At 41.0% G+C, this 15,995-nt stretch overlaps 1 protein-coding gene across 2 annotated transcripts; it reads left to right on the top strand.

Annotated features, from left to right (window-relative positions):
- The first annotated feature begins 371 nt into the window (after window positions 1-371).
- On the top strand, window positions 372-8,123 carry cdc7 (cell division cycle 7 homolog (S. cerevisiae)). 2 transcript variants are annotated; one of them, XM_034215427.1, is made up of 12 exons: window positions 372-579; window positions 1,385-1,475; window positions 1,680-1,766; window positions 1,872-2,007; window positions 3,175-3,268; window positions 3,393-3,535; window positions 4,198-4,528; window positions 4,701-4,808; window positions 4,969-5,156; window positions 5,347-5,429; window positions 6,424-6,573; window positions 7,101-8,123. In XM_034215427.1, the coding sequence occupies exons 2-12, from the start codon at window positions 1,385-1,387 to the stop codon at window positions 7,511-7,513; spliced, it is 1,824 nt and encodes a 607-aa protein (XP_034071318.1). In that variant the 5' UTR covers window positions 372-579; the 3' UTR covers window positions 7,514-8,123. The 2 variants fall into 2 exon arrangements, with proteins under 2 accessions (XP_034071318.1, XP_034071320.1); XM_034215429.1 differs by having other exon boundaries at window positions 4,981-5,156; window positions 7,101-7,513.
- Window positions 8,124-15,995: the final 7,872 nt, after the last annotated feature.

Genomic DNA, 15,995 nt, shown 5'->3' with positions numbered 1-15,995 from the left:
CTATTGTTACTTATGTTATTTATTTATCTATTAAAATAAAGTATGTGTTGACTGGAGGACTCATTGCATTCTTTGGGGTATTTCAACATTTACTACATCCACAGGTCATTTGGAGATGGCTATACAATTACCTTTATTTATTTAATCAAGCTATTATTACATGTCAATTTAGAACTATCAGGATGACACTATTTACTATTTACTATGTCCTAAAGTTTGTATTAAGACTATAACATCGGTGGTTACAAGCGGTTACAAGGCTAAAATTACATGGCGTGCACACTGTTGTACAGTAGGGGGCGGTATGCAGCAGTCTGCCACTAAACCGAGAGAGGAAGAAGAATGTGCCGATGCTGCGCGAGATCATGCGCGAGATGCGGCGTCACTTTTAGCGGGGAGTTTGTTGTTCGCGGAAAGCTTCAGAGCCTGAAAGTCTACTAACTATTATAATCATCCGCCGACAGATAATTATATGTTATTTATAGGTTGTTGCCTATGAAACATACGCCTATTACCGTATGGTGTGTTCAGGTAATGTTCATATGAAGAAAGAGTTGCACTGAACGACAAACTAACGCGGTGAGTTTATTTGTGTAACTCAAGAGGCTGTGGTTAGCTATAGCTTGACAGACTGTAGCTAACAATAGCCGCTAGATTTGATGTAAACACAAACGGAGCTAAGCTTAACATTAGCTGTGCATGTTCTGACCACCTGCCAATAACAGGACAGTTTGCCAATAACTTTAGCAAGGAAATACAGTTCTCCACACTACACTGTACATTACTTCCATAAGTTAATATGACATATTGTAACGTAAATATTGGTGGAAGAAGCACTCATACCTTTTATTTTAGTAAAAGTAGCAATACCCTAATATAATAATATTATATGTAAAAGCCTGCATTTAAAGTTTTACATAGCTGTATAAAAGTATTGGCATCAACAACAAAACAATTACAAAATATAATGTACATGCAGATCAGAACGACCCATTTTGGCATTATATATTACTTTACACATTAATGACGCACTTATTAATGTATCACTTTAATGTTGCAGCTGGTAAAAGTGGGGCTTTTTAAAATATGTATATATATACACACTACCGAGTAGCTTCTGAATTTTACCAATGGATCAATAAAGTATCATCTTAATCTATAATAATAATAATAATAATGACTATTACAGGAAAGTACCTCAAACTTGTACAGTAGTACTAGAGCTAATGTATTTACCTTTCCACCCCTAATTTAGATATGTCTATGTCCTAACTATATTAACATATCAATAAAGTATTGAATCTCCTTACTCTAAATCCTTTCTTATTCAACTGTTTCAGTTAGCAGCCCTTTGAAGTGTGTCCTTTCTGACTCTTTGTCTCAGATGGAGTTGTCTCCTGTCTGCACTGACAGCACCAGCACCGAGGGATGTGTTATTAAACAGGATGGAGGGCGGAGGAGAAGCAAAGTCTCAAGTAGGTTGCTTCATGACTTGAAAACAAACACTTTTATTTGACTTTCATTTCAAATAATGCTTAAGAATATAATAAAATAATGTTCTGTAATGTCTTATATTCCATCCTGTAACACATTATTTGAGTGAGTATGTTAAAAATGGTATTGGATTTTAAAATCTTGTTAGTTTATGAGTGCGTATTTCTTTTCATGTTTTCTTCCAGGAGATGTGGACATCGAAATTGAGAATCTTTACAAAGCTATCCCCCAGCTGGCCAAGGTTTTCCGTATCACTGACAAAATCGGAGAAGGTACATTTCAAACGTCTGTTAAGGTTAATAAAGTAGGCACTCGTACACATCATTGGATTGTTGAAGTAGAAGAGTGTGTTCATGAGATGTGTGTCTGTATACCAGGTACATTCAGCTCTGTGTTTCTGGGTGAGGCCCAGATGCATGATGGGAGGAGAGCGATGTTTGCCTTGAAGCACCTCATCCCAACCAGCCACCCTACACGCATCGCTGCTGAGCTTCAGTGTCTCACTGTCGCTGGGTGAGTCCGACACTGATGTGTGATTACAAATCACTTTACATCTCCAGACTTTCAGAACGCTTGTTTAACAACTGAAAAGCTCATTCTTCTTATATTTTTGAGTTGTCTATTCAAATGAGTGTTTAGACTTTAGCTGCACGATCTGGAAAGAATAATGATCAATAATCACATCATTATTCTCATTATCATGAAAACATTAAATAAATGATCATGGTCTGTACCAAACCAATAGAATGGATCCATGATGGATATATACTTTACACACAAATTGTGAAATTGTTTTGTCACAGAAGCAACTATAACAGTCATTCCACATGAGTTCAACATATATATATATTTAAATATAATAAAATACATTCAAATACAATAAAAGCATTGACAGCAAATATATACATTTCCACAGTAGAAAATACATATATCAAAAGAGTAGGATTAATTATACAAAATGTATAACATTCCTCTATAATAGACCAATCAACTACAAACACAGTAACATATAGACATAGGGTACTACATACGTTACAAGTTGTGCAAAGTGGCTGTTTTATTTGATTTAAGTGTGGACATCTCTGTCTTTGTATATCACAGTACTTTTTTAACGAGGTATTCTTACACATATTTAGCCTTTAACCAATATGTGTGCCTTGTCCTATTAGAATATTGCACTGGTCCATATTGCAATGCCCATAAGAGTAGGATTCATTGTGCAGCCCCATTATACTTTCAGTGATCGTTAATGCTTTTGTCATTTTTAGTTTTAGTCTGAGTTCCTTTGAACTCCTGATTTTTAGTTTCTATCACCTTTTTTATAAATGTTTAGTTCTTTTTACTTTAGCAATATTACATCATTACTATAGACATCATACAGTGTTACTAATAGCCTAGTTTGAAATGAATTCATTGTGCAGTCATTCTTGGAAACGTATGTACTTTAGTGAGAGACTTGAGACACAGTGTCTAGTCAAATGCTCAATGAAACCACTCTTGTATCATTTTGTTTCATCTCTTTCCTTTAAGGTTTTTTGTTATGCTTTAGCAAATTGATGTGTGGGCTAGCTCGTTTGTAAATGCACTCTTTTGAATATATGAAGGTGCATTTAAGTTAAATCTGTGTTTTTATTGTTATTATAGACTAATATTGAAATCCTTTTTCTTTTCACTTTGCAGAGGCAAAGAGAGTGTGATAGGGGCAACATATTGTTTCAGGAAGGAGGACCATGTAGTGATTGTCATGCCTTATATGGAGCATCAAGCTATCGTGGTTTGTACTTTTTCTTTTAAAAACATGTGGCTACAGCTTTTCACTTGTAACTGTTATTAAACACGATCACCTCTTGATTCTGGTTCCTATAAAAGTTCTGATCCTATCTCCATGTATTCATCAGGACATCATTGGCTCGTTGACTTTTGAAGAGGTGCGTCTGTACATCTATCACCTGATGAAGGCTCTGAGACACGTCCACCAGTTTGGAATCATCCACAGAGACATTAAACCAAACAACTTCCTGTACAACAGGAAGAGCAACACGTGAGTACTCGCATCTCTCTGTAAGGAATGCAGCTGCATGACTACGTCTGATGGGGTTTCATTTCTTCTTCTTTTTTTATAGCTTAGTGCCAATGATTTTGGGAGCAATTATATAACACCTTTATACTCTCTAGTAGTTCAATGACTACTTTCATATAGAAAAAGAGCATTTGTATATTCATTTCTAAGAATTAGAAAAATCCTTGATAGGAGTCACATTTACAACATTCAAACTACATGGGAACAGTATTTATCTGGACTCGCAGCAGCAAGTAGCTTGCAAGAGTGAGACTTTTTTAGAATATGTTTGGGAAGACGCCAGTGTGATGGAATTGGAATATCATTTTTCCGAGCAATAATACTGGAAAGCAGAAAAAAAGCTCCTGGAAGCTGGAACCGATGTCCTACTGAAGTTACTCTGCCATCAGTTCCCCCACCCTCTCCTCAGGTCTGCATGTAGAACTGATTATCAGAATGTGCCTCTGGTCAAACATGTCAACAGAGGTCACACTCCTATCTACTTGATGTGTCCTAAGACCTACTTTAACGATTCCTAATATGAAAATGATGTCCTCTTTAAAAGTGAGCATAGAAGTGCCGAATGTGTCATGTAACTGATGAACACGAGTACATAACATCAAGTATTTCCTTGAAATGTGTAGGTATGCGCTGGTGGACTTCGGCCTGGCTCAGGGAACAGCGGACACACAGATCGAGCTCCTGAAGGTGGTGAGGCAGAGGGCAGCACTAAAAGGTGGAGGGTCCATGGGGAAACAAGACACCACACAGAGGAGCAAAGCACCACCTAGGCCCCCTCCCAAAACCACTACAGCCTCCACCTCACTACCTCCACGGCCGTCAACATCCTTACCTCATTCCTCCTCCTCCTCCTCCACCACCTCCTCCTCAGCCACTCGGAAAGCTCTGGTTAAAAAAGCACGTTGTGTCTCCACCACTGTCCCCACCTCCGCCTCTCGCACCAACCACACAAAGGTGTCTGCACTCATATTTTTCTCTGTCTGTTTTTTTGGGCACACTCGCCTGAATTTGGGTTAGGAATTTCCTGTATAGATTTTTATTAAAAATGTGTTTGTCTATGCATCTATTTGTTTCCTTCTAATGTTTTGCCTTTAACTCAATTATGTCACCCCCTTTCTTTCTGTAGGATCTGTCCGGTCTGCGCAAACAGCCTCGGCCGGTGTTTGGAGAGAGGAACCTGAACAGCTGCACTCCAGCTGCAGCCACCACCAAACCAGCTGCCATTAAAGCAGAGGTGAGCACAGTGGAAAGTAATGTTTCAGTACAGGACATGTATTCTCTGTTTATTGTATCTGAAAAGTCAAGAGTCCTTTTCATTTGGTTTAAATGAAGACCCTCTTAAAGGACATCATCAGTGTTCATTTCTTACTCGCTGTATTCTTCTCATCATAAAGTCTCTCATTCAGCTGGTAAAGTCCAGTAAAACAGAGGACCCGGCCAACAGAAGGTACTGTGCGGCCGGCCGGGGCCCGCTGCCTGTCAGGACCCAGAGCGGCGGTCAGAAGCCTCAGAGGGCCGTCCAGCAGGGCCTCACCTGCAGCTGCTACCAGAGCGACCGCGTCTGCAACATCTGCATGTCCAGGTAACAGCCGACAGAGAGAGGAGATTTCTTTTCTTGAAACAAATCATTAAGAGCCACTTACACTCACCATTCAGAAAAGGGTTCCTTAAATACTTTTGAACCTAGAGATTTGAAAGACAACTCAACCGTCCAATGCCTTTGGTGTGTTCCTCCTTTAAACCCCCTGCCCCATGTTGTTTCTTCAATAAAGGAAACCTCAGGTGGCTCCCAGGGCTGGCACTCCGGGCTTCAGAGCACCAGAGGTCCTCACAAAGTGTCCCAACCAGGGAACAGGTTGGTACTTTACAGCACGGCTTCTTAAGGATCAGATAGAACGCTTGCTGCAGGTTGAAATGTGAGGCACGCCAAACTGCCTTTTTGTCGAGCGCTAAACCATGAAGTCTAGGCTACCTGATAGTTAATACTTAAAGGTGGGGTAGGTACGTTTCAGAAACCGGCTCGAGTGCACTACAATTAGTACACAGCCGAAAAGAATCCGCCCCTTCCTTCAGACTTCCTTACAGAGCACCTCCTCCAACACACATGAACGCGCACATGACGTCAGCAGACTGGTGAAAGTGGCCGCCTGGCGAGTCATTGAAGTACTGCTGCAATGCACGCCCAATGAGGGCACGAGATACATTTGTGCGTGCACGAGATGGAAGGCTGACAGACAGGGCGGCAATCCAATCCGTTTAGCCGGGCCGGCTAAACGGATTGGTTGTACTTTTTACAGTACCACGGCTTCCACAGATGACATGTTTGTATGGATTTGTTGTCAAAGCACTTCAGATATTCATTGCTATCGGGATGTTAAGAGCATTCCATGGAATATAACAAAGTGTATCTCGAGCCGGTTTCTGAAACTTACCTACCCCACCTTTAAGTAAGACTCGTTTGCTGCTCCTTTCTGTTCAGATCATGGAAACCACAGTCCAATAGCTGTGTCCAGCCCTCTTCATACAAACATTCAGATGTAAATGACCTCACCTACATTTTAACTTAACGTTGAACTTTTCACACTAAGTTTGCATTGAGTCCTCTCCAAATCATCCCTCAATGAATCATGGTGTTCACATATCAATAGTCTTTGGACAAGAAGGATAAAACCTGGTTAGCAACGGTGCTTTTTCCGACCTGAGGCCCAAATGCAAGGGCTCAGTAACACCAAAGCAGCATGCAAACTGTTTCTCTCATTGCTAACAATGAGGTGGCCTCACAGGAGGCGCTGCATCTGATTGGCCACTTCCCTCTGTAGTTGTCACTAATGTTGCCCTCTGCCCTGCAGCTATAGACGTGTGGTCAGCTGGTGTGATCCTGCTCTCGCTGCTCAGCGGACGCTACCCGTTCTTTAAAGCCAGCGACGACCTGATCGCCCTCACTCAGATCATGACCATACGAGGCTCCAGAGAAACCATCCGGGCAGCCAAGGCTTTTGGTTTGTATTCTCACTCTCACCTGATCCCTTTGCTTTCCTAATAATTCCCCTGAAGTGCACCGCAGAGCCACACAGGAAGTAGACTGCAGCCGAACCCAAACTATAACACTTTCAACTGTGCAAATTCATATTCATACCTTATGAATACTAATAGAACACTGTTAATATTGTAATAAACATGTTATATATTGTAGTATAATGTGCACATTTTAACCACATTTTATGTAAATATTTGTATTCTATTTTTGACTGTATCTTTTATTGGGCATTTACTTCAGATATATATTTATCTTTATTCTATATTTTAATTGGCCACTCTTACTTGATACATTTTTATAAATATTTGTGTTCAATTCTTCTTTTTTTGTCATTCTAAAATGGAGCAACTGTCCCGAAATCTTATTTATGAGATAAATAAAGTGTTCTGATAATATACCTTTCTTTAAAAAGAATAGTCATTTCAGAAAAACAGTTTATCACCAATGAGTGAGTGAATCCAACGTCACCGTATAATCAACCTGTTGCAGGTAAGGCGGTGGCGTGCAGCAGGGAGCTGCCTCGGCAGGACCTCAGGACGCTGTGTGAGACCCTCAGAGGGCGGAGGCCGTCCCCAGATGAAGTCACACCCCTCCCCGAAGCTAACAGAGACTCCACCTCCACCCGCCTTCACAACATCCAAGATGCTACGCCCACACATCGTCCTGCTGAACAGCACAAAGACGGAGCAGGAGAGAACCCTTCGTCTCTCTCTTCTGCCCTCCCTAACCAGCAGGAAGTCAGGAACTCAGAAACAGACTGTAAGGTGGAGCTGGATGAGCGGGGCTGGGACAGAGTTCCTGACGAGGCCTACCACCTGCTGGACCGGCTTCTGGACCTGAACCCTGGAACCAGGATGACGGCGGCTCAGGCCCTGCAGCACCCCCTCTTCAAAGACCTGTGAAAGACTTCCTGCTCTTTGGTTCAGGTTCTATGAACCAGATGATGCCAAGACAATAGTTCTGCTTATAAAGCAGCAGCAGAAGAGTCAATCTGTCACCTTTTTATATTAAATGATTCTGCAGAAAAGTGTACATCTTTGGGGAAACTACCTGACCAAGCTGATACATCAAAGATGGAGTTCTCCAAATGTTTCATAGATTTTAATATAGCACCCTTTCAGGCAGGCTACTTATTAAAAGGCCTGCAGTCCATGTTACAAAGGACAACAATACTTAAAAGGGCTTTAAGCATGCACTGTATAACCCAAATATAGTGCACGTGACAAGACAGGAGGAGGGTTGACTTGAGGCATTATATTGACCTCATTATTGGCTTTTACAGTTTTACAATTGAAGGACCCTGATAGCCTCTGTACTTTTTTACTTGGAAGACCAAAAAAGAACAATAGGAAACTTAAGGACTCTTATTAAGGTAGTTTGAGGAGGTGTCACTTAAATTGTTGTTTGTGTAAACTTAGCAAGAGGGAATTCTGTATGTTGTTTACTATTGTCACTATATTACAGCAATATGAGATGACTGTTTCCAATGTAATAAATGGCTTTTAATTTAAAGTTCCATCTGTATTTTATGAATTAAAGTATAAATATTGCTGTATAAAAATATCATTTATAACGCTGAAAGTGTATTGCTGCCTCACTCTAATTAGATTTTCTAATAAATATGCAAGTAGGAGTAAAAGGGAAAGTCAAGGCAATTGGCTGCCATTTACAGTGTGTAACGTATATTGGGCATACTGAGAGTACTGAAAGTTCAAATAATCATTGCAGTTACTCACACAGTTCATCAGACTTTTGTCACAGTTTTCAGGTTTTGCTTTTTCCTGAAGTAATATCACAAGTCCTAGAGGAAACTTCTTGAAATTTGGCACAAATGTCAGCTAGGGTCCATTTCTTTCCGCTTGAACATAATCATTCCTAGACTACTTCAGACAATATCTCACAAATGTCCAGAACACGCACCGAACTGCAACTCTAATATAACCGTTAATGTTTGTCAACTAATAGCGATGTAGTTAATCCTTTGGTCGAATTGCACACATTTCTATACAAACTTAAAGGTGGGGTAGGTCATTTTGGAGAAACCAGCTCGAGTGCGCTAGAATTTGAAAATACACAGCCGGAAAAAATCTGCCACTTCCTTACAGAGCCCCTCCTCCAACACACACGCAAGATACATTTGTCAGGGTCATGGTCAGGGTTCGTACGGTCATTGAAAACCTGGAAAAGTCATGGAAATTCAAACTGCAAATTCCAGGCCCTGGAAAAGTTATGGAAAACAATATTTTTCCCAAAGTTTTGGAAAAGTCATGGAAATGTAACTGAAGTTGCGTCAAATATAATTTACTTTTGACCTAATCGCCGAAATAATCTGCGGTCGCGAGCTGTTATGTGCCATCATGACGCGCATGTATGGGCATAGATATGTCTCATAATTATTTGTGTGAACATAAAAATAATTTGTGTGTAAATATGTGATTTGTAAATGTAAAACAACATCCACAAATGCATTTAAAAGATTTGCAAACTCACAAATACATTTGCAAGTGTAAAACGGATCTGCAAATACGTTAAATATGTTCACAAATTAAAAAAAGATCGGTGAATATCTCTTTAACATTTACACCTTTCGATCAGGCATTTGTGAATCCATTTTGTGTTTGTGGACCAAAAATGCGCTTGCGGATCTCAAATCTCTGTTCACGGATCTCAAATCTCTGTTCGCGGATCGTCTTTTTACACACACGGAATTTTGAGACATATTTTCCGCCGGTCTCGGCTAAAATCTACTCGTGTCACTCGGTTATTTTCGGAAACCACGTGATGGCCTGCTGATGACGACATTTCCGCATGATTTCAAAGTAAGAGCATGATGGTTTGTTTAATGCTCTGTTTTTGTATTATAATGAACAGCGGAACGTTAGATGCATTCTTCATCACCATCATCATCATGTTATAGTGATACAGTTAGTTTGTGTTATTGGTTCAATATAGCATATATCGAGCACTTTCGTTGATGTTGAAGTGCAGGCTATACGCCACTTTCGGGTCCCGGGGGAGCAGCTGGCAGCGAAACAGCCCAGATAAAACTCTTTCTTCATTGTTTGTTGTGTATTCAGTCAAGCGGGTCAAAGTTACAAAGCACTTCACATCTTATTAATCGGCCTAATTTTACCTTACCAGTGCAGTAATAAAGTAATCTGTAGAAAAGCACCGTATTTAGGTCAGGGTTATGGTGATGAAGAATACATCTAACGTTCCGCTGTTCATTATAATACAAAAACAGAGCATTAAACAAACCATCATGCTCTTACTTTGAAATCATGCGGAAATGTCGTCATCAGCAGGCCATCACGTGGTTTCCGAAAATAACCGAGTGACACGAGTAGATTTTAGCCGAGACCGGCGGAAAATATGTCTCAAAATTCCGTGTGTGTAAAAAGACGATCCGCGAACAGAGATTTGAGATCCGTGAACAGAGATTTGAGATCCGCAAGCGCATTTTTGGTCCACAAATACAAAATGGATTCACAAATGCCTGATCGAAAGGTGTAAATGTTAAAGAGATATTCACAGTGCTGGAATTGGGCCGGTACTCACCGGTACGCAGTACCGGCACTTCTGGTTCTGACCCATGGAGTACCGGCACTTCTTGCTCAGTACCGGCATGCTGGCGGTACTCCGGTACTCATGCACCGTGCCAGTACTCAACACTCTCCCGCCGTTCTTATTATACATCCATATATATATATACAGCCGCCCGGTACTCAGTAGATGCGTCATGAGGTGCCGAACGGACATTCTCATCGCTCTAACCGCTGGAGTTTCACAGCGGCTGTCAGCTGTTTACTCCTGTCATTCAAACAGAACCTGCTGGAGAGGGGGCGGGGCTTATCTTCTCCATGTAAATACTGTGGTGGAAACGACTATGTCAAAATTAACCTATTTGACCGTGATTTAATAGTAATACACGTTTCAAAATAATAATAATAATAATGCCGAAGTAACAACATACTGAAAACTGTTAGTAAAACCATGTTTTAATGCTTTACAATTTACATACCTAGATGCACGTGTGTTGTGTTTATGCAGTGCAACTCCCACCCAGTGGGTGGCTATGTAGAGTGATAGAACAGAGCAGGCACGCCCCCGAGAGAAGGAAAGCAAGTCACGTCACAAATTAGCATTTCTAAAATGTTAGCGTGGATTAATAAAAGTGCAAAAAGACAGCGGTTGTCGCCGGAAGAAACTTCAAATACAGAGAATGCTGTGCCTGTGTTGGAAATTGTGTCTGATGGGGAGCTTTCTTTGGTTGATCCTCCTGCTCCAAGTTCTAGTGCATTAGCATTAGCACTAGCTCCGCCGCCTCCTCCAGAGCCTCTAACGTTAGCTGCTGCTGGCGCAACTGCCACCACCAACACCGGGCAAAGCGATGCACCTGACTGCTGGACAACGGACCAGGTGCAATATTTTTGCAAGACCAATGCATGGCTCCTTCTTAAAGATAAGAAGCTAGGATGTCGGATATGCAGAGATGTCAAATCTTTGGGAATACACACTGGACAAGGACTGAAACTGTCAACTGAATGGGGTGAGTGTGCAGTGTCTCATTTCGGTGTTGACAAGGGCAAACAACAAGCTAGCCTGAGAAAAAAAATCAAAGAACATAAAGAATCACAAGCCCATGTAAAAGCTGCTGACATCCTTACATCTGCTTCACGTGAAACTATTCAACATCAAGTGCAGTCTATGCATAAATCTGAATTAGACACCACTATCAGAGTTTTTCGAACGGCATATAAAATTGGCAAACATAGCCGGCCATTCACAGACATGCCAATTGATTTGAATGTACAGAAACTGAATGGGCTGAACGTGGGCAGGGTTTTGCACTCCAATAAAACCTGTGGCGAAATCATCGACCACATAGCTCATGAGCTGAAGAAAAAAATGGCAAAAGACATTACAGAAAACCAAAGAAAACTCTGTGTTTTGGTCGATGAATCTACCACTATTAGTGGTAAAACGGTGCTTGTTGTGTGTCTACGCTCAGCATTAGCTGATGCTGAGCCCGAAACGTTTTTTTGGGAGCTGAATGAGTTGGATGGAACAACGGCTGATGACATCACAAAGGCGTTAATGGAGTGTCTTGGAAGAGATTTTAACGAGGACTTTTTAGGTCAGTGTTTCGTTTCTTTTGCATGTGATGGGGCTTCAGTCATGCTAGGGAAGAGAACAGGCGTTGCTACCCAGTTGTGTAGTAAATTCCCAAGCCTGTTTGTGTGGCACTGCTCCAATCATCGTCTAGAGCTGGCAGTTGGGGATGTGGTCAAGGAGGTCTCAGGGCTCAATCATTTCCAGATCTTTTTTGACAAACTCTATTCCTTGTTCCATGCCTCCCCCAAAAATCAGAGGCAGTTAGCGCAGTGTGCGCAAGCAGTCGGACAGCGTCTCCTGGTGATAGGGCGTGTTGTGTCCATCCGCTGGGTGGCTTCAAGTGAAAGGAGCGTCAGAGCAGTCTGGGAAAACTACCGAGTGCTTCATGATCACTTCACAAATGCTGCAAACGACACGAGCAGGGATTCCAGAGACAGAGCAAAGTACAAGGGCCTGGATGATGTGCTCACATCTGCAACGTTTGTCAGCAATCTGGGACTGATGTACGATGCGCTCACAGAGCTCAGCGACCTCTCTCGGCAACTCCAAAAAAGAGAGATGACACTGCCTACAGCAGATAGGCTCTTAACTCGAGAAATACGAGTTTTTGAATCCATGGTCACCATGCCTGGCCCAAACATGACTACAGTTCATACAGCTCTAGCTGAGAAGTCCTTCAAGGGTGTTGCCCTGCGTGAGAATGGCAGGCTTGTACAGATTCATGCAGGTCAGTTTTTCCGCAGTATGGTAGAGAATCTGAGACACAGAATGACTTCCACAACCTCCTCTCATGTCAGCACAAGAGAAATCCCATTACATGGCCGGGAGGCCCGGGACAATCAGCTAATCCAGGACATAAAAGTTATCCATCCTGGAAGTTGGCCTGAAGAGGAGTTAGACATACAGTATGGGGACGTAGAGGTGCTACGTTTGTGCGAAGTGCTGAAAGTGGACAGAAGAGAGACTGTTCAGGGCTTTCGCGAATACAAGGAAACCAGGGCATCCCGTACACCTGCTGCCATGGAGCCTCTACTGAAAGCAGTCCGAACCATCGCTGTTTCCACTAGTGAGTGTGAGCGGGCATTCAGCTGCATGAACGATATCCTTACTGCAAAAAGGAATGCTCTCTCTGTCAGCCGACTGTCCAGCCTGGTTTTCATTAAATGTAATGGACCATCACTAGGACAGTTCAATCCGGAACAGTATGTGAGGTCCTGGCTGGCAAAGGGAAGGAGAAGTGCTGATGAAAGAGCCTGTCCAGCTCCAGCCCCTGATACTGATGTCCCCAAGGCCTTCTGGAGCCTTTTCTAACAATGTGAAGTATATTGCAAAGCAGCTCACCCAGTGAGAAGACTTTTGGCATAATGTGCCGATTTGTACAGATCCTGGAGATAGAAGGACTTCAGACCAACCAGGGAGTTATCTGATCAGCTTGGTGTTCAATGTAACTCTTTACCATGGCTCAGACTTTGTTACTTGAAGTTACAGTTTCTCATTTTAGATTGTGCAAATTCTGCATTTGTTTTTACATGTTCTTTGTTCATGCTCTTTATCATTTTTGGAAAGTTAGATTGCATCATAGTTTACTTTATACATATTTGTATTCTTCAGTGGTGAAGTATATTGCAAAGCAGCTCAGCCATGTGAGAAGACTTTTGGCACTTTTTCGTTTTTCGTTTTCTGAGTTGGAAAGTTAGATTGCATTCAAAATGTACAGAAATACTTAATTTTGTTAAAGCTTTTTATAAAAAATGCTTCTGACCAGAGCTTTGTTTCCTTGTCATTAATGTTGAACACCACCAGAGGGGCTCTCACCTGAAAGGTCTCTGCTTCATGTGTCTTCAGCAGAAGATCTAGACTTTGATTGCTATATTTTCAGTTAATATTGACCTTAGCCATATCCGCTGCCTATCATAACAAATGTTAAGTACAGTGAACCTTTCTAAAATATACAGTAGTAAAGAGACAAACCCACCAGCTTTATAGTAGCCAAATTCTTGTTTGTGGGCTGTATATATAAAATTGACTTGAAAAAGTTGCTGATTTTAGAGTACTGGCACCTTTTTCATTCCAATTCAAGCACTGGATATTCACAGATCTTTTTTTTATTTGTGAACATATTTAGCATATTTGCAGATCCGTTTTACACTTGCAAATGTATTTGTGAGTTTGCAAATCTTTTAAATGCATTTGTGGATGTTGTTTTACATTTACAAATCACATATTTACACACAAATTATTTTTATGTTCACACAAATAATTATGAGACATATCTATGCCCATACGCATGGTGTTCTTTTTTAATATATGAAGCGCGAGCTGTGTGCTCGAGTCTTCCTGCCTGTCGGGCCGGTTGAACTCTGCTGCTCCGGTATGAGGGTCAGCTCCATTATCTACGGTGCGTTCGTTAACTGCAGAGTCACTGTGGCACAGACTGAGCCGCTGGTGAACAGCTGTTAGAACGGGCCGTTCAGGTGTTCAGAGCAGAGCGGCAGAGCGTGATGTGAACTGAAACCTTTTTCTGTCGCAATATATATATATACAGTTTATGGTCGCAATATCATTTAAGGAATCGTTGAGCTAGCTAGCTAGCATACATTGTCACTATCTGCTAACGTTAGCTTTAGCCTTCGTTTTCTAATAGTTTTTTTCATAGGCTATAAACGGAGGTGGTATAAGTATAGATATTGTACTAGAGTAAAAGTAGAAGTACTCAGATCTTGTACTTAATAAAAGTAGAAGTACCAGAGTGTAGGAATCAGCGTTTCCGCCAGGGGGGCGTCTTGCCGTTGATGCCCTTATTCAGCTCGGGACGCCCTGAACTCGAGCTGAGGGCGTCCAAAAATATTAATAATTCGAGAGAAGATAGCTCCCTATAAGTACTTTTTTTTTTACTTATAGTGAAAACTACCCTTGGATGATGGTAAGGTAGACTAAAAGCTTTAGGAATCCAAAGTACAACATATAATAAGTACCCTGTATCAAGATTGATGCAAAACAAGTGACATTTGACCTTTTTTAGAGTGGTTTAGCAAAAAAAACTCCACCTCTGAGGTGATTTTGGTGGAAATGGGGGTTTTACCGGTTCTCTGGAACCCATTGGTCAATTGTGGTGATTGACATCTCTTTCTGACCGTTGGAGCCAATATAATCAAAGGGGAATTTCCCCACACGGTAACAAAAAAAAGGTGGGGGCTTTGCGCATGTAGGTTTGCATCAGAGTGAACCTATCTCTCGCTCTGACATCTGGAAACGGAAAAGCAGGTTTATCGCTCATGGATTATTAGAAATCATTTCAAAGGGACACAGACACATTGGATTAACCTATGGATTAACTTCAGCAGTGTTTTTATCGTTTTAATGCCATTGAAGACCACTTTTGACCAGACAACGACACAGGTAAACCATGTTAGCGTTTTTAGCTACCTGGGTCATTCCAGAATTGGAGGACATTTCATGTCCCCCATATAAAAAATCTAATAATCCATGCCCAAAATGCTAAAACATGCACTTGTTGTGTTAAACATACTTGTATTGGGACAAAATGTATATAAAGTTGTAGAAAAAGTAGTTTCAAAATATTATTTAAATTATCAAATAGCTCTCGAACATCCCCTAAAATGGCATTTTTCTCTTGTCCCCGCTTCTTGGTGACCAACTTGCATGTCAAATATAACATTTAAAATAGGGATTTTATTTACTTTTTTTGGTATTATTCGATTGATATATGTCTCTTGTAATGGTAAAATCAATTTGTTAAATCATAAACATATTTTAGATAACAGTAATTTTGCACAGAAGGTGTGTCCCTCAACATGCTTCAACCCTGTTACCCAAACCTTTTTAGATTGGCACAGGAAGTGAACAAACTAAGTCAGATGACACAGTGGAAGTGACATCAGCAAGCCATGTGCTAGTGCCATGGGTAGACCAAAGGTAAGTCCTCTCTTTTATTTTTCATATTTTTACAATCTTTTCAGTCTTAAAAGAGTGTGGCACTCTGACCCACTCAACCCTGTTACTCGTATTATCAGAATAAAGCATATTAATTTCAAAGTTATCTTTCTTGCATTAGATATCCAAGTTTGTCCTTGCCTTGAAAGTAGCATTACATGCTACATCTAGCAATAATTCCTGAGGTTAAAGCTCAAATTAGCATTGATTTTCAACCCTGTTACTTTCAACTCTGTTACTGTAATTAGAGTAACAGGGGTAATTCTTCATTGGAAAATATTAATGTGATGCCTAGCTGGGCAAATCACTTTTTTT

The sequence above is a fragment of the Gymnodraco acuticeps genome, unplaced genomic scaffold, assembly GCF_902827175.1.
Source record: "Gymnodraco acuticeps unplaced genomic scaffold, fGymAcu1.1, whole genome shotgun sequence".
In the NCBI taxonomy this organism is placed as follows: domain Eukaryota; kingdom Metazoa; phylum Chordata; class Actinopteri; order Perciformes; family Bathydraconidae; genus Gymnodraco; species Gymnodraco acuticeps.
This window is presented reverse-complemented; position numbering and strand designations above follow the sequence as displayed.